Below are 22,636 nucleotides of genomic sequence, written 5' to 3' on the forward strand. Positions count from 1 at the left end.
CATAAAGATTTTATTGTTTGTTTGGGGCTTTCTATTTGGATAAGAATATAGTAAGGATACATTTCCTCTGACTTACTTTTTTAATAATTAACATGATCAAGAAATAGAACGTCAGTAACTTACTTTCATTGAGAAGCTGGAACAGTGAGTCTTAGATGCATTTCAATTCAGTGAGAGATGCATATTTATGACTCTTAAGAAGAACTCTTAGAGGATGAAGGTGAACCAGATTCCAAACATAAAAGACAAAAGGAGATGACATATGTTCAACATACTGCACTTTATGTGTTTCTCATTCTCATTACCAGCTGGGGCCACAACAGCAGGGATACACAGTTATTATGGAGAGTGAATGTTTGAAAACTACCTTTCATCCTGGAAGCTTCAAAAAACAATTGTATAGAAAGCACAAGCATCACAAATGACATAATTTTGGGTTTTTTGTTTTGGTATGTTTTGTTTTGTTTTGTTTTGAGAGATTGTTACTACTTTCCAAAGAGGGAACATGAAAGTATCAATCACAGTGGATTTTATGAGCAGAACATTTTTATCACATGAACTCGTATCTGCTTGGTCTTTGCACCATAGACAAGTGGATTGAGGGATGGCGGGACCAGCAAGTAGAAGTTAGAAAAGAGGATATGGATATAGGGAGGAATATAAGAACCAAACCTGTGTGTGAAGAAGGAGAAGAAGGCCAGGAGGTAGAACTGGAGGAAGACACAGACGTGAGGGACACAAGTACTGAATGCTTTCAACTGAGCCTCCTTCTGGGGCAAATGAAAAACAGTGATAAATATCTGTATATAGGACAATGTGATGAATGTGAGGTCAAAGCCTCCCACAGTGAAGGCCACAAACAAGCCATAGATTTTATTGATGTGGACATTTTCTTAGGCCAGTTTCATAATGGCCATATGCACACAGTAAGAATGGGAGACGACCGTTGTAAGATAAAATTGAAACCGGCACTTTATCAGCGCAATGCATGGGGCCACAAGAATGGCTGCCCTGAGTGCATTGAGTCCCCTATACAGAATTTTATTGTTGTTAACAACCATATGATCAATAAATATGAGAGATGCCCTCTCAAAAAAAATATTATTTTGTTGATTTTTTCTATTAGTTTTCTATTCTCTGTTACCTTTATTGGTGTGAACCTTATTTCATTTCTCCTGTTAATTTGGGTTTAGTTTCTTATTCTTTTATTAGCCTATTGGTACAAAGTTAGATTATTTATTTAATACCTTTTAAATTATTTAATGTAGACATTTATTCCTAAAAATTTCTGTCTTAGTACTACTTTTATAGTGTCCCATGGTTTTCATAGTAATGTACTTTTATTTCCATAGACTCAAGATTTTACATTTGTATTTTTTTATTTGATAAATAACCTACCAGTTAAATCTGCCTGAGCATTTGGTGTGCTGTGAGCAAGGCCAGGGTTTCAGGAGAGCCCCTGTGCCACCTGGAGGGGCCCTCAGCCACCTGCCTCCTCCCGTTCTAGCCCTGGGGAGAGCCCTGGGGAGAGTAGATGAAGACAATGTTGTTTAATTTCCCCATACCTGTGAATATTCTAGTTTTTCTTCTGCTATTGATCTGATTTCATCATATTGTGATCAGAAAAGGTACTCAGTATTATTTCATTATTTTTACCATTAAAGACTTGTTATGTGACTGTATATATGATCTAACATGGAGAATGATCCATTAGGACTAGAGAAAAATGTATATTCTGATGCTGTGGGATGAGATGTTCTGTTTATGTCTGTTAGGTGCATATGATCTGTACTGTTAAAGTTTCTAATTTATCTTCTTTCTGTATGTCCTATACACTGTTGAAAGTGGTGTGCAGATCACTCTTACAGTACTTGTGTTGCTGTCTCTCCTTTCACTTACATTGTTTGCTTCATATATTTGAGTTCTCTGATATTGAAAAAGAGACTTAACCAGAGTTACAGGTATGTGTTGGGTTAGCAATTTGAGAATATTGATGTGTGACATAGTCCTTGGAAATTTCCTGGAATCAAGTGCTTTTTCCAAAGTTTGTTACTAGGTATGCCTAAGCATGATCAGAGAGGACCCTCTATATTTAAACAAACAGAACAAAACAAGACTAATAGAAACAATCAGATTTCAGCATAAGAGAATTTTGTTATTTATATAAGTGGCAAACAAAAGTTATTAAATATTGCATGGTTTGTTAAAGTCCTACTTCAATTCTGAGCATCTGAGATTTAAAGATCTTTTTATCAGACATAGATACTTGTAGAAGATACAACATTTCCCTATATTCGTGTTGCTCCTTAATCCACCTAAAAACTCTGTAGAAAGCACCACTAATGATCAAGATGATTTTTTGGAGAAAAATATTTTCAGGACATGGTCGCGAATTTGTTTGGTCTTCACTCCATACACTATAGGGTTGAGAAAAGGGGGGACTAACAGGTAAAGGTCTGATAAGAGGATGTGGACATAAGGTGGTATGTGAGAACCAAACCTGTGTGTGAAGAAAGAGAAGAAGGCAAGGAGTTAGAACTGCAGGAAGACACAGATGTGGGCAATGCATGTATTAAAGGCCTTGAGTCGGGCCTCCTTCTGGGGCAGTTGGAAGACAGTGATAAAGATGTGAACATAGGACAAGGTGATAAAGATTATGTCAAACCCTAAGATGGTGAAGGCAACAAACAGGCCATAGGTCTTGTTGATCCGGATGTCTTCAGTGGCCAGCTTCACAATGGCCATGTGCTCACAGTAAGAGTGGGAGACCAGTGTAGTTCTGTACAGTTTAAGACGACATTTGATAAGCACCAGGCATGGAGCTCCAAGAATGGCACCCCTGAGTGTCACCCCAACTCCAATGTGAGTCAAGAGCTGATGGGAGAAGATGGTGGCATGTCTCAAGGGGTCACGGATGGCCACATAGCGATCTAGGGCCATTGCCAGTAGGACACCTGATTCAATTGCCTGGAATGAATGCACAAGCCACATCTGCAGAAGGCAGGCTGTAAAAGAAATCTCTGACAAATGAAACCAGAAGATGCCTAGCATTTTGGGAAGAATACAGGTGCTGAGTGCAATGTCTGTGGCCCCCAGCATGGCCAAAAAAATGTACATGGGTTTATGGAGGCTGCTTTCATATTTGATTATAACTAGAATTAGAGAATTCCCAATCACAGCAATGAAGTACATGACACAGAATGGAATCCCGATCCAACACTGCACGGACTCCAGGCCTGGAATCCCCAGGAGTGTCAGCACAGACGGCATGAAGACGGAGCCGTTGAGTATGGACATGGCGATTTGATCACTAGGAGCAGGTAGTGGCATTGTTGCATCTTCATTCCCTGTCAAACTTCACGAATTAAAAATAAGAAGAAATTATTTATTTTAGAAAAATATACTTCAATGAGATTACTCATCCTTTCCTTTTTGTTTCAATATATTTGACATATAACATTTGGAAATTTAAGGTGCACAGCACAATGATTTGGTACATTCACATATTATAATATGATTGCCATTGTAGTTTTGCTAGCATCTCTATCATGTCACATAACTATCTTTTCCTTTCTATGATGGGAGTAATTCATTTCTTTTCTCTCTTATGTCTGATATCTATAATATAACACTGCTGTCTGAAATAACTATACTGTGAATTCAGTCTCCAGGACTTATTTACCTACTAGTTGCAGGTTTATACCCTTAAATGATATCTCCTCCACTCCCAGACTCTTCAGCCATTGGTAACCACCACTGTACTCTCTGTTTTTATGTGTTTGGCTTTTTTAAGACTCCACTCTATGTGATTTAACACAGTATTTATCTTTCTCTGACAGACTTAGTGTAAAATTCTCAAAGTACATAATTACTGTCACAAATGGAAGTATTTTCTTCACACTGCTGAATAAACTAAGCTTTAGAGAAATGCAAATCAAAGTGAAAATGAACTGTCACCTCATACCTGTTAGAATGGCCATCATTAAGAAGAGATAACAAGTGTCAGTGAGGATGGGGGGAAAAGAGGATCCATGAACACACATGTTGGGAATACAAATATGTTCAGCCACTATGAAAAACAGTATGGAGGTTCCTCAAAACATTGAAACTAGAATTACCACATAATTCAGCAATTGCACTTCTGGGTTCATATACATAGATTGATAGATGATAGATAGATGATAGATAGATAGATAGATAGATAGATAGATAGATAGATAGATAGATAGATAGATAGATAGATTGATTGATTGATTGATTGATTGACTACAGGTAGATACAAAGGGAATGAAAACAAGTTACATGTGCACTCTAATGTCTGTTATTACATTTTCAACTTCATGAGGCCTCATTGACATTCTTCTATGGCAGCAAATCTCAGTCTAGCACAATTGACATTAACGGTCAGATACATTTTCTGTGGTGGGATAATTCTTCATATTGTAGGAGGTTTAGCAGCATCTAATACTCCTACCCAATAGATACCAGTTGCTTTCTCTTGTCATGACAATCACAGACGTCTCAGTCATTGTCAAATGTCCCTTGAATGAATATCTCTGGGTGTGGGTGACAATGTCATTTTCCATTGTTCTAGAGTTTTTCATTGGAGAAAAATACTCTTTAATTGAGAATGAATTAATATTTATGTGTCTTAAATAAAAAATGGACAGAATAAATTGGCTGTCAAGGTGAATCATTCTTCTGTAGGTATCAGCCAAATAAAGGACATGGAGGAGAGCATTCCAAGAGGAAATACTATGTACAAAATCACAGAAGCATAAAACATTCAGTGGGATTGCAAATCAATAAATAGTTTTCATACATACATTGCTTCATAAGCAGAAATGATTGTTGTAGAGGCTAAGGATAAGGGAAAAATACCAAATGATAAATTTTTAAATTTAAATGAAATAATTTTAAAATTTTAGTTGGAAGGACAGGTCTTTTGACTAAAAATCCAATGTGCTAGCTTGATGAGTGGCTTGAAGGGATGAGAGAGATTCATAGGGAGATCAAGTTGGAAGGATAATTGTGATAGTCCAAGTGGGAATACTATGAAGTGATGTGACAATATTGGAGGAATAACAAAGTAGCAAAATCTGTGGGACTTGCTGACTTGAAATAGGAGAAATGGAGAAAGGTAAACCTAAAGATGCTCTTGGGTTGAGAGTAACAGCACTAATGACAAAAGACAAGCTAAATGCAACTTTGCGTGCACAGACATGTATATGTTTAGAGGAGGAAGGCAAGCTGTCTTAAACCCCTGCAAATTCACAGGCCAGAGAAACAATCTTGGGTCTCATGTGCAGCACAAACCCTGAACATTAGTGTTACTGAGAACTCCCGGTCTCACTCAGGCTGGTTCCCAGAATCAGAAAGAATTAAGGGATTTAGGTGTCTAAATCTACCCTTCGTACACCTCAGGAATCTTTTCCATCTTTAAGGTCTCTGACATTACTCTTATGTCTCTGCCTCAAACCCTCCAATGATAGAGAACTAGATCTGTTTTTTGAGATATATTGCCACGTTTCAGGACATCTCCAAATGCCTCATAGGTCTTCTTTATATTGAGCCTCAAACTGCCCTACTCTTCCTTTCTCAGAGAAGTCCTAAGTCTACCTTCCAAGATACACATCAGCCACGTGCTGAGGTGGATAACTGAACAGGATCTGAAGTCAGTTAAGAGTTTCAATCCTGATCATTACTACTTAGCTCTGCATGCTCTTCACCCAGTTTTAAACTTCTCATTGTCTCAATATTTTTATTGTTAAAACAGTGTTAATGGATAGAATTTCAGCAGGGTGGCTGTGGATATTATATGACATAATCCCTTTAAAATATTTAGAAAGATATTTATTTTTCTTTCAAAAAATGCCACCTATTAATCAATAAAAGTTTATCCTGTCCTTTCAATGAATAATTTCATATATTTGATGAGAATTTCACCCGAATGAGCTTTTCCCTGAATGATTGCAGGACATGATTTGCCATGAATCTTTCCCAGTATAAAAATGTATAATTTCCTGACATTTTAACAAATAAGCTTTCCAGTCATTTATCAACCCCGATTATTCTCTAGGGTTCACCTTATTTGCCAACACCCTAAAATGTACCTCATTGTGACATTCACTGATTCAGAAATATTCTGAATAGTACTAGACAAACTCTTCCTATTGCTTGAGCAGCCAACTACTGTAAGATTATCTTGCCTTTTTTACCATCCTGGCATCATATTGGAAATGATGGGTTTGCATTCCCTTTGAAACCAATCCTCCATTTCCCCACCCTCAGTGTAGAATCTCAGCCCAAAGACTTACCAGGGGTCAACTGTGGCAATACACATAGAAGCGATAGAATGGAAATCTTTAAATGTATCAGGTTGTGAAAGATGAGTGTTTTGTACTGTAGGATTCACCTTGGGGATTGGTTTTCACCAACTGCTGGTGAGCTTTTAGATTCCCCCGGGATCAGTGTAATGGAGGCACAATATGGTTCATAATTTAGAAGCCTTATTATCAAAGAGCAGTTCTGCATGCAATAAAAATTCTCAAACTCTGGTTTCTTTTTGGGACTTGGAACAAAATTGAACCTCATATTAAAAAGTACCAAGAGAAGATAGTGCCCCAAGATATACAAAACAAGGAATGATACATTTACAAAAATAATGAACCAATAGTGAGAAATTAAACATCTTGAGATATTCAAACTCATCATGGTAGACATCCTAGTAGAGAAATAATAGGAACATTTTGGTAATTTCATTTGAATCAGAGAAGCACCAACTAGGGAAAGTTCAGTTCAAAGCCTCAATAATATGTCCTTTTTGAGATTCTCTCAGATACATTTTGATGATACAAATCTTTCTTGCATCCAAACCTGGTTTCTCAAAAGTGTCCCAGTCATGTTCAGAATTCTGATGAAATGACAATATGTATTTCCAAAAATTTTAGTGCCAGGCACAGTATCTACACTACTTCCCAGCTGGAAACAATTATTCATGACCAGTATTTACTGAGTTGAAAGAATGTTTATGTCTTACACAAGGGATGTACGTTTTATGTCAAGAAGAAAGAAAGAATGACTCTGATTCTCTGTGCTCTCTGAGAAAGTATCATGACACTGGATCACATGCATCTGCCTGGAAGATATGATGATCTTACTTGAAGTCACATGGTTTTTGTCCTGTGTATTGGATCTGGCCTATTTAGTAGACCTGTTCTTTTTGTACGGAAAGTCTCTTTGATTCTCTGAATTTCATTTCTAACTTTGTCATTAAACTGCCTTAAAATCATATTCATCCTAGAAAGACAGCCATGGTCATGGAAACAGTATGGTACTGGCATTAGAATAGGCACATAAATCAATGGAATAGAATAGAAAGGCTAGAAAAAAATGCATGTGTGGTCAATTAATATACAATGAAGGAGGCAAGAACAGACCATAGGGAAAGGCAGTCTATTTGAGAAATGATGTTGGGAAAACTGGACAGCTACAGGCAGGAGAATGATACTGGATTATTGTCTAACTCCATCCACAAAAGTAAACTCAAAATGGATTAAAGACCCAAATGTAAGCCATAAAAAGATAAAACTCTGGACACAACTCGCCAGGCAAGGGAAACAAAAGCAAAAATAAACAAGTGGGACTACATTATACTAAAAAGCTAGAGACCCAGGAGAGCCAGTGGTTTAGTTCCACTCTAAGTTTGAAAGCCTAAGAATCAGGAGAGTTGACACCAGGTAGAATTCCAGTCTGAAGGCCAGCAAACTCAACACAGGAAAAGAGAAAGTTACAAAAATACCCATAATACTGTTTGATCAAATATCTGGACACCCTGTGGTGCATTTGATTGACACACGAAATCAATTGTCATATCATTCTCAATATTATTATCTGCAAAATTGAATGTGGATGAATCCCTCCAAAATTTTGTTCCAGTACCCATTCTCTAGTGACTTCTGGATGTCAAAAATGAATCTCTGTGGGGGCCTAAAAATAGTTACTTGCTTTCTGACTTGGGTCCTGTGCTGCTTAATTCATGTATCAACCAGACCATGGTGCCCAATTATTACATCAAATATTATTGTTTTTATCTATAAGGGTGTTTTGGTTACCTATCTATATCTATATCAATATCTATCTACCTGCATCTATCATCTATCAATCTATTTATATCTATCTATCAAGACTTGTATATATACATCTATCGGTTCAGTTCCTCTGGAAGATTTAAATGAGTTTAGAATCATAGTGAACCATCTAAGTTTGGCCCATTGCCTGTTTTAGTATACCCTACTCAAAAGAATGGCTATTAAAGATAGACTTCTGAATCAATTTGATGATAGGAAAATCTTTCAGCCACACTTAAGCAGAATGTTAACCCCCCCCCAAAAAAAATGAATTCCATTCTTCTAATTAGTGGACCTGTATTACAGAAATCATTATATAATTATGATGATTATTATTAATATTATCATTATATATAAATTTTCATCAAAAACTAGGTAGAAATTTGTTTTGACTCTTGTCATATGAATACCCACATATATTCTTGAATTACCTCTTTGCCCACAATGCCAATGGTATTTACTTCGCCTTTTACAAAAAAAATTTGATGAACTCTGGCTAAGGTACTAGGAAATTACCTGATGCTACTTTAGTTTTATTCATAAAGAAATTATATTATCAAAGAACAATAACCACCCCATTTTAATCCAATCTAATAATGTCTAATAAATATTGATATTTTGAACACTGTCAAAAATGCCCTAATTAGCCTCAATATTTACAAAATAATCATTAATAATAGTTATCTGATAGGCCCAGTCTATTAGACTAGCTAGAGATTCCTCCAATATTTCTTAAACATGCAGTGATTTTAATGTCATAAATCAAGTATGGGCAACTGCATACATGTAAATATATTCCATAATCTTAAAAATTATGATCTATGAGCTGAGGTTTTCAGGAATAATCCACAGGCATTAAATTCTCAAGTCATTACTCTTAGTAAAAAACACTCCATTTCTTCATTAACATAATATGCTTGACTGAATAAAAAGCACGATTTTTTTATGACTGAGATTAGTTGCCAAATGTCAAATAGACATACACAACACACAGACACACACTTTTTTTATAGAAAACATTCTCTAATGACATATACTAGCTTCACAATGAAGTTCAACAATTTTGCACAGTGTCCAAAGACATTCTTGATATTTGGATTTACCATTATGCCACTATTCTTCAGTGTAGTATTTACAATAGTGTAGACTTTTGATAACATTTGATGAACTGGTAAAGAAGTAAAAGGTGCAGGTAGTAGAAAAAAATGATGTGTAAAAATGAACACCTCAGATCTCATGATTTTTGTGTTTATAACTCCCTGAGTCAGCCTGGAAATATATTGAAATTCTAGGAAAATTGTGTCACCAGATACATAAGGATTTTTTTTGTTTGTTGGATATTTCAATTACATAACACATGGTCAATACATACTTCCCCTAATTATTTTTTAAGATGACTAGGAAACAAGAAACAATGAGTCAACAGTTTCTTTTTACTGAGAATCTGGATACCCCAGAACAGTGAGTCTTAGGTGCTTTTAAATACAGCAAGGTGCATATTTATGAATCTTCATGGTGAAAGATTCTTAAAGGAGGAAGTCAACTGGGGAGTAAAATGAAAAGAATAAAGCAAAAGATACATGTTTCACTATTTTGTACTATGTTTCTCATAGTTATTATCATGTAGGTTCCACAACACCTTAGACAGAGAGTGGTGAGGGGCTATGATGAGTGGAAAACTAGCTACCATCCTGGAAATTTCACAAAACTATATAACAGAAAAGTCAAGCATCACAAATAACAATGTTTTATTTTGCTTTGATTGACTGTTACTATAGTACAAAGAAGAAGGCATGAAAGTATTAATCACACTAGATTTTTTGACACATGATTTTCACCAAAAGAATGTGTATCTGCTTGGTTTTTGCACCATAGACAAGTGGATTGAGGAATGGCGGGACCAGCAAGTAGAAGCTAGAAAACAGGATATGGATATATGGGGGAACATAAGTACCAAACCTGTGTGTGAAGAATGAGAAGAAGCCAAGGAGGTAGAACTGGAAAAAGACACAGATGTGAGGGATGCAAGTACTGAATGCTTTCAACCTAGCCTCCTTCTGGGGCAAATGAAAAACAGTGATAAATATATGTGCATAGGACAATGTGATGAATATAAGGTCAAAGCCTGCTACAGTGAAGGCCACAAACAAACCATAGATTTTGTTGATCTGGACGTTTTCTGCAGCCAGTTTCACAATGGCCATATGCTCACAGTAGGAGTGAGAGATGATTGTTGTAAGATAAAATTGTAACCGGCACTTTATCAGTGCTATGGAAGGGGCTGCAAGAATGGTTGCCCTGAGTGTTACCACAGCCCCTATCTGGGTGACTAGCTGGTGGGTGAAGATGGCTGCATGCCTTAGTGGATAACAGATGGCCACATAACGGTCCAGGGCCATGGCCAGCAGGATGCCTGACTCTATGCACTGAAATGTGTGGATGAGCCACATTTGAAGCAAGCAGGAATCAAAATAAATCTCTAGCTCATGAAACCAGAAGATTCCAAGCATCTTGGGCACAATGCTGGTGGCAAGAGCAATGTCTGTGACTCCCAGCATGCCGAGGAAAATGTACATGGGCTCGTGGAGGCTGCGCTCTGTTTTGATGATGATGAGAAGCAAGGAATTTCCGATCATGGCAACAAGGTACATGGCACAGAATGGGATGCCAATCCAGCCCTGCACAGACTCTAGGCCGGGAATCCCGATCAGGGTGAGCACAGGAGGCATGAAGACTGTCCTGTTCGAAATGGTCATCGCGTCCCTGACAACTCAGATGAAAACAAAGTAAGGTCGACGTTACCTAAGTGCCACACTCATAGCAAGGCACATAATATTCCACTGTTCATCTACTTCCTATTTTTGTCCAGAGATATTATGGTGATTCTGCCTGATTTCTGTAGAACTCCAAGGTCACATCATCCATTTCATTGATATTATTGCAGGGAAAAGTCAGATCCGTGCATGTATCACTGTATCCAGGGAGGGCATCCCCAGCACTGTTCATAGTAGGATGTTGTTGCCTGGCAGGGCAACTCCATTAGAGCCAGGCAAACACCTGCCTGAGGCAATAGACTGCCAACCAGTCTGTGATTTCATTTCTGACCTGTGGGCAAACAATTGGACCTGTGTATTTTCCTTTGGAAATTGCACGTTAATGAGAGGTTGATGAATCTCTCCTTATCCCACCTTCCAGCTACTCCTCTAGTGCTCTCTTCTTTCCAATCGTCTCTAAGTCAGCAACTGTCAGTTTGGACCAGCAAATTCTCAGACCCTGACCAGTATATCCGTGTAAAAGTCTCCCTATAGAGATGGAAACAGTTGACACCCAAGAGCATAACATATACATATAGTTACATATATATATACATTTAATCTACATCATTGTAAAATTGGAGGTTCATGATAAAGAATGAGGGACTAGCTGCAGGAAAGATCACTCAAATCCAAGCACTTTTGGTGATTTGAGTCAAAAGTACTTGGAACATCTTAGATTTCTGGTGAATTATATTTGTGTTTACCTATATACTAACAGTGAAATCCTTAAGATTCTTTGTGAGTTTAAAATAGCTGAAGTTTTGTAACCCATATTACATAGAACCTGTAGGGGAGGAATTTCTAGGAGGGATGAGAACCAGCAGCAGTAAGGTCCGGGCAGCAGGCCTCATTCTTGATGCTGGATATAGGACAACAGGTAAGTGGGCAATTTACCTGAAATGGGTATTTTAAAACACTGTTTGCAGCTATATTAGCATGCGATTTGGCCAATTCAGCTTCATTAATAGTTAATGACTTACAGGTGGAATGCCTGCACCATTTTGTGAGCTTAAGCATAAGAAATCAGTAGAAAACAAAAGGGGTTAAAATGAAAATAAGTACATGTGCCTGAAAAGGAGTAAAATAGACTTGGGATTCTAGGAGGAGATTAAAGATGACAGCATGAGAGCTGAGACAGAGAACTCTTCCAAAAACCACGTATAATACAAAAATACAGTCAATACAACTAATCCTAAAAGAGCAACAGGAAAGAAGGCTGTGCCAGACTGAATACACCTGAAGAAAACAGCAGACCTTATGAATCAGGGTAATGAACCAAACCCTTAATCCGGTGGGTGGGACCCAAGATCTTCCCCAAACCCAGCTGACCAGCAGGAGAAGGAGAAGCAGAATGGGGAAGGGGTGGAAGCCTAGGATTTCTGAACACCCAGCCCTGGAGATCTGCATTGGGAGCACAAACCTACATTGCATGGTGGTCTGGAGATTAGTGGGGTTGGAAAGCTAAAACAGGCAGAATACTTGGAGAGACTGAGATTCCAGCCATTTGCGGAGGACAGGGATCCACATCCTGCTGCTCTGGGACAAAGGCAAGGCATGTGGTCTGAGAGGCTTCCTAGCAGCAAGGGGCAGGGAATGCATGGAGCTTGCTGGGCAGGAGAAGGGATAGGTGGACAAGGTTGTCTGGGTGCACTCTGCCCAGCAGGTTGGGAACTTTCAGAAGCTTCAGGTGCTTCATCCCACTGGCTGGCTACCCAGCTCTGAGGCCCCCCTACTGTGAAACGCAGCCTGCTGCGCTTTCCTCATGCCCTGCTGACACCTACTCACAAACCAGCAGTCTCTGCCCTGATGTCGAGCCAGCCAGAGGGAGGCCACGTCTATGGCAGCTACAAACTCAAAGCACAGAGGCTTACACCTGTGTGCTCTGCACACTGGTTCTGACAGTAGAGACAGGCACTGCAGCTGGGAAAAAGGAATCTTCAGTTTGGACCAGAAAATTCTCAGACACTAACCAGTACATTGGTGTAAAAGGCTCCCTTTAGAGATGGAAACAGTTGACACCCAAGAGCATAATATATACATATAGTTACATCAAACTAAAAAGCTTCTGTACAACAAAGGACACCATCAGCAGAACACAAAGATATCCTACAGTGTGGGAGAATTTATTTGTAAATGACATATACAACAAGAGGTAAGCATCCAAAATATTTAAAGAACTTAGATGCCTCAACACCCAAAAAGCAAATAACCCTATTAAAATGTGGGTGGAGGAAATGAACAGACAATTCTCCAAAGAAGAAATTCAGCTGGCCAGCAGGCACATGAAAAGATGCTCCACATTGCTAATTATCAGGGAAATGCAAATTAAAACCACAATGAGATATCACCTCACACCAGTAAGGATGGCCAAAATAGAAAAGACTATGAACAAGAAATGCTAGCGAGGATGCAAAGAAAGAGGAACCTCCTACACTGCTGGAGGGAATGTAAACTAGTTCAACCGTTGTGGAAAGCAATATGGAGGTTCTTCGAAAAACTAAAAATAGAAATACCATTTGACCTGGGAATTCCACTCCTTGGAATTTACCCAAAGAAAACAACTTCTCAGATTCAAAAAAACACATGCACCCCTATGCTTATTGCAGCACTATTTACAATAGCCAAGAAATGGAAGCAACCTAAGTGTCCATCAGTAGATGAATGGATAAAGAAGATGTGGTACATATGCACAATAGAATAATATTCAGTCTTAAGAAAGAAACAAATCCTACCATTTGCAACAACATGGATGGAGCTAGAGGGTATTATGCTCAGTGAAATAAGTCAGGCAGAGAAACACAAATACCAAATGTTTTCCCTCATTTGTGGAGTATAACAACAAAGCAAAACTGAAGGAACAAAATAGCAGCAGACTCACAGCCTCCAAGAAGGGACTAGGAGTTACCAAAGGGGAGGGATGGGGGAGAGAGGGTGGGTAATGAGGGAGAAGGGGATTGTGGGGTATCATTAGTGGTGACATGGTGTGTGTGGAGTCACAGAAAAGACATGTAGCTCAGAGAAGACAAATAGGGGCTCTGTGGAATCTTACTACACTGATGGACAGTCACTGCAATGGGGTATGGGCAGGGACTCGATAATAAGACTGAATGTAATAACCACATTGTTTTTCTTGTGAAACCTTAATAAGAGTGTATATCAATGGTACCTTAATAAAAAAAAAAGGAGTAATATATGGAACTAGAATTGAAAGACAGTGCAGACCTTAGAATTCCAGAAGTGCCTCTGTAGAGAGCTGTAGGGCAACAGAAAGAGTTAATCTCCTCTCAATTCACTGATGACTGAATTTTCTGTGATCTTGGGCTCATGTGTTACATGAAAATTCTTTTTTGATCAAAAATCATTACTTTTTAAGTATTATATGCTCTGAAGCAAGGATTTATGAAGTCATACATTAAAAAAATATTGTGATCTTGTGAAAAATATACTTAACAATATTTCATTCGATAGTAGATTCTCCAATGAAGTTGCTATATGTCAGCAAGGCTATGAGCAGGTAACCATATACTAAACGTCATCAAAGACACCAGTAATGCAGGAACAAGTGTGGTTCGTGCTGCTAACCTCAAATGAAAGAATCCAGTCAGCAGGATGATTCCATCACAGGAAGGCTGTATCCGCTGGCATATGTTAACATATGAAGCCCTTGATAGCCACAGGTCTGTTCCTCAATTCTTAATTCTATGGAACCCAAATTCATAGACCGCTGATTCTTCCTACAGAGATAATGTTTTTCTTCTGCAAGGATAATCAGTGTAAGAACAGGAACCCTCAAGTAACAATCACATTGTCTGACTTACTATTCAAGACTAAGGAGCTGACAGGTGAGTGTTACTTGAAGATACAGAGAGTGGTTGGCAGCTGGGAGAGAACACGAGTGAGCACAGGGCGGGTGGAATGGCGGGATAGCACTGCAAAAGCTGGTAATAAATTTATGGGGGATAACCTAGGAAGAGTGAGACCTACTGGCCAGTAGACGTTGGGAGCCGGTCCTACCAGACACCTGAAGAGTATTGTCAGGTTTCCATATCACTATCGCTCATCACTTACCTCTGCTGAACTCTGTTCTCCTCCTGAGATTCCAGTCTCCTTCCTTGAGTTTTGTGTTCTGTGATGCCTCTTCTGTCTGTCTGCACCCTCTGTGCCAGCACCCAGGAAATGGAGGGAACTCTAATCATTTGGTGCTGGGAACACCTGCCGGCAGGTGCACATCTCTGGGACAGCCTTTCATGCTTCCTGCTGTCCTGCCAAACAGACACTCTGCTTCCTCTGTGTGCCTGTCTGAGATCATGTTGGTGTGTTCATCCTCCAACCACGCTCATAGCAAAGCCTGTAATATTCTGGGCACAGCATATATTTATTGAGCTCGAATCGAGCTAGCCACCAATTCTAATGTCCCCCAATGGGTATGTGAAGAGGGAGGATTTATGACCATGCATGAGTTCCCTTAGTCACCAGAGCATGTGGGACAGATTATAATTAAGGGAATTTTAAATAAGCCCTCTTGGGTTATCCACACCAGCTATCTGCAATCATTTGTAGAACCTGCAGAAATGTGCTTGCTCTCCTCTTTTCTTTTTTCCTACTGGATAATGCAGGGAATTAATATAAACAAGTTTTCTTTTTATGAATTGACATATATATATATACACACACACAAAGGAGAGAGACTTGTATCTGTACATCCAATTGGTTCTGCTTCCTTAGAGAATCCTGAGTAATACAGGTTTTGAACAACTTTAGAAATTATACTTAGATGTGGTAGAGGGGAGAAAAAATATCATGTGTTTTTTAATAGTATTTAAATGTAAAGATATGCTGTGGATAAAATGAAAGTTCCTGTGGCCAGGATTCTCACCGGGCCCTGCTTGGCTAGCTCACTAGACACATGTGGGCAATGCATTGTTATTGACTCTATGCAGAGAGCCCCACCCTGTGCTCTGCATGACAAGGTGGCAGGGCTACAAGGCTGCAGGAGATCAGAGCAGAGGCTGAAGTGGTGGCAGCGCCAAGGACAGAGGCCCAGAGGACCACTGTGTGGTCAGCAAGGCACAAAGGCAGAGACCAGCTTGCTGCATGCAGACTCACTCTGAGTAGACGAGATTTTAGTGACTAACCTGCCACCATGGAAATAAAGTTGGGTATAACCCTTTCACCCCCAGAACATTCTACTGTCATTTCTTTGGTCACACTGACTCCACAGTCGTCTTGCCCAGGGCTGAAACCCATTGGCAAGACAATTAGTGACAGTTGGTAGGGTTCATTGGTGATAAAGGAAAAAGAACAGGCTGCCCTCCTAGAAGGAGTGTTTCAGAAGGCTGCCCCTTTGGACAGGAAGACACTCAAGTGTCTCCTGTGGGCATGTGGTGCTGTGAAGGAGTGGAGGACTGGGCTCCACCTCAAGAGAAAGAAAATTTGTTACTGTCTGAAATGGCATCACCACGAAGTGCTGTGGAAATAGTAAAGGATGTCATAGTAGCCTAAGAAGCAGCACGAGAAGGAGCAATGGCCCGAGAAGGAGCAATGGCCCGAGAAGGAGCGGCTCGAGAAGAAGCATTGTGTGGAGTGCAGGCTGCTGTGGGGCAGGTGAAGGAGCGGCATGGGAAACAGCAGCATGCAGGCTGCTGGGTGCCATGGGGCAGGTGAAGGATGTAGTGGAGTCATCAGCCCCACAAATGGCGGAGCAGAGGTTTGTTGAACAGGTGGGGATGGGGGCCCTGCCAGTGCCAGAGGCATCAGCCTCTCCTTGGTTTAGACCCCACCTGGTTGAAAGCTGATGGAAAGCCAGAAGGACTCGGCAACCACGTGTTCTTCCAGGAGAGGTGCAGCCCCCTCCCCAGGTTGTTGGGCACTCCATGCTCTGCTTCTGTCCTCAGGCTCAAGCACAAAAGGAAATACAGTCTGCTTCTCAAAGGAAAAGACGGGAGCAGACAGAAAGAAATTGGATGACTGGAGCTGTGGCAACAACTGAGACCAGAGCAGCAGTTCCAGCTGCTGAGGACGAAGCAGAAGACAGAGATAAAGCAACAAGATCATCCTGTGTGTTTGCAAGACTTTTTGCTGGAGAGGCTGGAGAAGATGGGTGTTGAAAGGCCCACCCATGGTCCTTTTGGTTAACTCCTTTGAGTAGAACTGGTTTGAAAAAAGCCAGATGACCACTTGGTGGCAATGGATCTCCTCAGGCTTGAGGGTTATTATTAATTTGTTGTAATTTTTTTATTTGTATATTTTCATAGCCTCTGTTCTTGTTATGGAATTTGGTTACAATGCTCCAGCTTTCTTCCACAGGAACCATTACAGAGGATTGAGGGCACACATATTGAAAGGAGAGAATCCTGAAGGGGTGGAGTGTGGATAAAATGAAACTTTCTGTGGCCAGGATTCTCACCTGGCCCTGGTTCGCTTGCTCACATGTGGGCAATGCATCGTTATTGACTGTGAACAGAGCCCTGCCCAGTGCTCTGGGAGACATGGTGGCACAGCTGCAAGGCTGCAGGAGAGCAGAGCAGAGGCTGGAGTGGTGGTAGCACCAAGGACAGAGGACCAGAGGATGGCTCTGTAGGCAGAGATGCCCAGAGGACAGCTGTGCGGGCAGAGGGGCCCAGCAGCAGATACCAGCTTGCTTCATGCAGACTTGCTCTGAGTGGACAAGAATCTAGTGATTAACCTGCCACCATGGAAATAAAGTTGGATATAACCCTTTCAGCCCACAGAATGTGTACTGTCATTTCTTTGGTCACATTGAATCCATACTGAATTTACCCAGGGCTGACACCCATTGACAATACTTATGCTTAGTAAGAAAGCTAAGTTGAGCTGTTAACTAAATACCAGATGAGGCTGACTCACCCATCACGTGAGGGTAATACACATGTCAGACCAGCACTCCCATGTTGGAGTGGAGACTGCCAGGAAGGTCAGCACAAAATACCTGCAGCCTATGGGCAATGTTCTATCAAGAACAGCGGAGATGCACCAAATGTTACAAGTTATTCTTCCTAAATTGAATGTTTAGATAAGAGGTACTAAGGCCATCTGCCAATATATACTTCAAAATTCATGAAGAAGGGGAATAGAAAGGCAAGGAAATGTCCAAAGTTCCTTAATTAAAGCACACTCCCAACTGAATTTTAAAAGCTGAATAGCAGTTAGGGTAGCAAATGAAATAGATGCTTAATTTCTCTAGAAAAGACAAGATATTTAAAGCATCCTGAAAATAAATGACACATTAATATTTGGAGATGACAGACTAGTAACTTTTGGAATGGGAATTATTAATAAGTAATAGACAGAAGACACCATATTTCAGAATTATTTAAGGGGCTATTACTAGGACTTGGTGACTGAATGCATGTACCTACAGTATAGACCAATGTCAGAAGCAGTAGTCTATAGTTTAGATTGGTGAGTGAGTAGTTGCATCCTTTTCTGAATTGAGGATATTTTCGAGAACACTGCTTTAAACATTTTTTACACTGATAATATTTTAAATGTACACATTTTTGGAAAAGTGGTTCAAGAAATAACCTTGTAATGTTTACTCAAATTCAGAAATTATTTATATTTTAATAAGTATACTTAATATATGATAGCAATTTTTCTGAACTGTTTATGAGAAAGCTGAAAACTTGGTACTCCTTTACCCCTAAATAAGACTATGTGTATCTATCAAGGGAAAGGATATTATAATACATAACTATAACATTATAACCAAGATCAAAACCCTTAGTACCACAAGAATATTGTAACCTATTCTATAGTCCATATTCAAAATTAAACAACAGTTCAGAGATTAACTTCATATGACCACATTCTTCTTTCCCAGAATCCAATCCAAGATCACACCATGCATTTAACATTGATATCTCTTCAGAATCCTTTAACCTGCAAAGCTCCTCAGTATTTCCTTTACTTCTTTCTTTTTTGCTGTTTTGTTTAAGAGCAATTATTTATCTAATATTTCAAAAACTTCTTTGTTGAATTCTAATATACATACAAAAGTCATATGTTACACAGTTTAAATATTTTCACCTGGTAAAGATAAACATGTAACCATCCAATTGAGGACTATACATTATTTCACCCTTGAACCAGCCCTTTCCCCATTCTCCTTTACACTTATCACTTCTTCAAGTGAACAACTACCCTGACTTTCTTTTTAGCTTTTTTTAATAAGGTATCATTGGTATACAATCTTATGTAGGTTTCACATGAGCAACATTGAGGTTATAACATTCAGCCATGTTATGAAGTCCCATCACACACATCCCAATGCTGTCACTGTCCATCAGGGTAGTAAGATGCTATAGAGTCACTACTTGTTTTCATACTATACTGCCTTCCCTGTGACCCAACTACATTATGTGTGCTAATTATAATGCCCCTTATTCCCCTTCTCCCTCCCTCCCCGCTCATCCTTCCCAACTCCTTTCCTTTTATAACTGCTAGTCCCTTCTTGGAATCTGTGAGTCTGCTGCTGTTTTGTTCCTTCAGTTTTGCTTTGTTGTTATATTCCACAAATGAGTGAAATAATTTGGGACTTGTCTTTCTCCACCTAGCCTATTTCTCTGAACATAATACCCTCTAGCTCCATAAATGTTGTTGCAAATGGTAGGATTTGTTTAGAGTGATGGTGGCCCAATTGAATGAGTTTGGAAGTATTCCCTCCTCTTCCACTTTTTGCAAAACGTTAAGGAGCATGGGTATTAAATATTCTCTAAAAGTCTAATAAAAGTCAGCAGTGAAGACATCTGGTCCAGGGTTTTGTTTTTGGGCAGTTTTTTGATTACTGATTCAATATCATTGCTGGTAATTGGTCTGTTCAGGTTTTCTGTTTCTTCCTGGGTCAGTCTTTTAGGTTATATTTTTCTAGAAAGTTATCCATTTCTTCTAGGTTATTCAATTGTTAGCATATAATTTTTCATAGTACTCTCTAATAATACTTTGTATTTCCATGGTGTCCATAGTGATTTTTTCCTTTCTCATTCCTGATTCTGTTTTTTGGTGTACATTCTCTTTTTTCTTGATAAGTCTGGCTCAGGGATTATCTATTTTATTTCCTCAAAGAATCAGCTCCTGGTTTTATTGACTCTTTTCTATTGATTTTTTCTTCTAAATTTTATTTGTTTCTGCTCTGATTTTATTCTGTCCCTCCTTGTATTGACTTTGGGCCTCATTTGTACTTCTTTTTCCAGTTTCATTAATGGTGAGTATAGACTGTTCATTTGGGATCGCTCTACTCTCTTGAGGTAAGCCTATATTGCAATATACTTTCTTCTTAGAATGGCCTTCACTGTATCTCACAGGTTTTTGGTGTGTTGTGTTGTTGTTTTCATTTGCATCCATATATTGCTTGATCTCTGTTTTTATTTGGTCATTGATCCATTGATTATGTAGGAACATGTTGGTAAACCTCCATGTTTTTTTGGGCTTGTTTGTTTTCCTTGTATGATTTGTTTCTAGTTTCATACTTGTGTGGTCTGAGAAGCTGGTTGATACAATTTCAATCCTTCTAAACTTACTGAGATTCTTTTTGTGGCCTAATATACGATCTATTCTGGAAATGTTCCTTATGCATTTGAGAAGAAATGCGTACCCTGTTGGGTTTTCATGGAATTTTCTGTAGATGTCTGTTTGTTACCTACTGGCTCCACCTTTCCTCAACCTTTTGTCTATGGGGTGAAGACCAAACATACCTGAGAGAAGGTAGTAGAACTGTTCTGTTCCAAAGACCTGGTGTGACATTCAGTGGAAATTGTTCTTCTTAAAGATTTAATAGATAATGTTATCTAGTAAGTGGTTTATAGCATCATCATGCTTGCTGGATAAATTAATCAACATAGAAATGATTGTGTTAAAAATCCCACAGGATATTGACCTTAAGTCAGAAGACACTTTGAAGAAACTAAAGGCAACAGAAGAGTAGATAAGGTGCTGAGAGCCTGACTGGCGGCTCTCGGAGCACATGCCTCTCCTGACCACCTTGGCCGGGGGTGGGATGGGCAAATGTAGAGATACTTGTGCAGATCCTAATGGAACATGGTACTTACACTGATGCTCTTGTCCTTAGAGTGCCAAGATCAAACTCTTTTGTAATATTCAATTCCCTCTAATTCTTTCTCCAACTATTCTAAAATATTTTGTTCCCAAAACTTCTTTAGTGATTGCATAAATGTGCAATATAATTTACAAAATGCTTCTATAATATTTACTTTATATTTGAATATCTCCTTCTTGTCAAAAGTGTACAAACATAGCCTTTTTTTAAGCTTATCTTCATTAAGTCATGATATAATTAAGTTAGTGATTCTCATTACATAAAATACATATACTCCAACAAATGTAGGAATATGCCTTATAAAACCATAGTTATTTTGTATTGTTTTTCAGTGTTCACTTAATTTCTCCATTTGTATAAAGAGGTGTTTGATAAATGCTCTTTTATTTGATGTTTTTTCATGAATAGAAAGGCAAATTTTAGACTATTAGCAGACAATGTTACTTTAAAGATTTGTTTAGTCATCTTCCTGATTCAACATATAATAACCCTTTGATGTAACATGGATGGAGATCTAAGAACTTGGATGGAAATTATGGAGGCAAGGATTCTCACTATATTGTCTTCAGAGTTTTATATGTATATATATATGAAGCAAAATGAATTTTTTCTGCATTAAGATGCTCACATATTAATAATAACATTTCATAGAGAAACTCCATTGTACTAGCCCATAAGAAATAAGAACAAGTGGTCAGATGCTTGCCAAGAATATTTGATAGAAAAAGCAGATTTCAATTTGGTAGGAAAAATTTCATTGAAGAAATCACTTGCATGCATGAGTTCTGTAGTTAAAATGAGCTTGTTTCAAACCTTTATTTTACCACTCCTAACTACATTCATTTGAAAACAATTTCCTGTAAAAAAAAACAGCTGTTTAATCTACAAACATGAAAGAATAATATGGCTTATTGGAACTGGAGATGGTGATTATCATGATGTAATGTAATAGGTATATGCATGTCATGCCCTCCCCACGGGGTTTGGTAACTAGGAAGGACTCCGTAGAGATTATTATGGTCAGTGTCATCCTCCTCATCATTGTTTTCATCATGAAACCCTTATCACAATTGTGTGCTTGAGTAGAAATATTGTTCCACTACTTTTCAAATAGCTTATCAATATGCACTCAAAATGCACTTTAAAATTAAAATCTTAACTTTTTTCACAACCCAGTGTATGATCATTTTTGTTGAGCTGTACTTGTCTCAGGTATTATTTATATTTATATATATATCCATATCTATGTATTTGTGCCTGTACAGTCAAGTTTGTTAATATTATCATTTATAACCTCACACTTGCTTACTTGTGCTTTCAGCTTTTGATAAAAGTGTGTTAAAATGTCCTGCTATGACAGTGGATTAGTCTATTCTTCCTATTAGAGCTGATAAATTTTTTATTTGTGTATTTTTAAGCTATGGGTAGTTAGACACTCTTATCTATTGAGTGCATAAAGATTGTTAATTATCTTCTGGATTGATTGACCTTTTTATCACTATGAAATATTTCTCTTTCTCTAGTAATGTGTCGTTTTAAATTAATTAATTAATTAATTTTTTATTTTGGTATCATTAATATACAATTACATGAGCAACATTGTGGTTACTAGAGTC

General features: G+C 38.6%; 1 protein-coding gene and 2 pseudogenes across 1 annotated transcript; all 3 read right to left on the bottom strand.

Annotated features, from left to right (window-relative positions):
• Positions 1-530: 530 nt before the first annotated feature.
• On the bottom strand, positions 531-1,061 carry LOC140844627 (olfactory receptor 52A1-like; annotated as a pseudogene).
• Positions 1,062-2,346: 1,285 nt separating this feature from the next.
• On the bottom strand, positions 2,347-3,297 carry LOC140844213 (olfactory receptor 52A5-like; annotated as a pseudogene).
• A 6,643-nt stretch (positions 3,298-9,940) lies between these two features.
• Positions 9,941-10,885, bottom strand: LOC118968838 (olfactory receptor 52A1-like). The gene has a single exon (XM_037001003.2). The coding sequence runs from the start codon at positions 10,883-10,885 to the stop codon at positions 9,941-9,943; it is 945 nt and encodes a 314-aa protein (XP_036856898.2).
• Between the last annotated feature and the right edge of the window lie 11,751 nt (positions 10,886-22,636).

Source organism: Manis javanica, chromosome 11, assembly GCF_040802235.1.
Source record: "Manis javanica isolate MJ-LG chromosome 11, MJ_LKY, whole genome shotgun sequence".
Taxonomy (NCBI): Eukaryota; Metazoa; Chordata; class Mammalia; order Pholidota; family Manidae; genus Manis; species Manis javanica.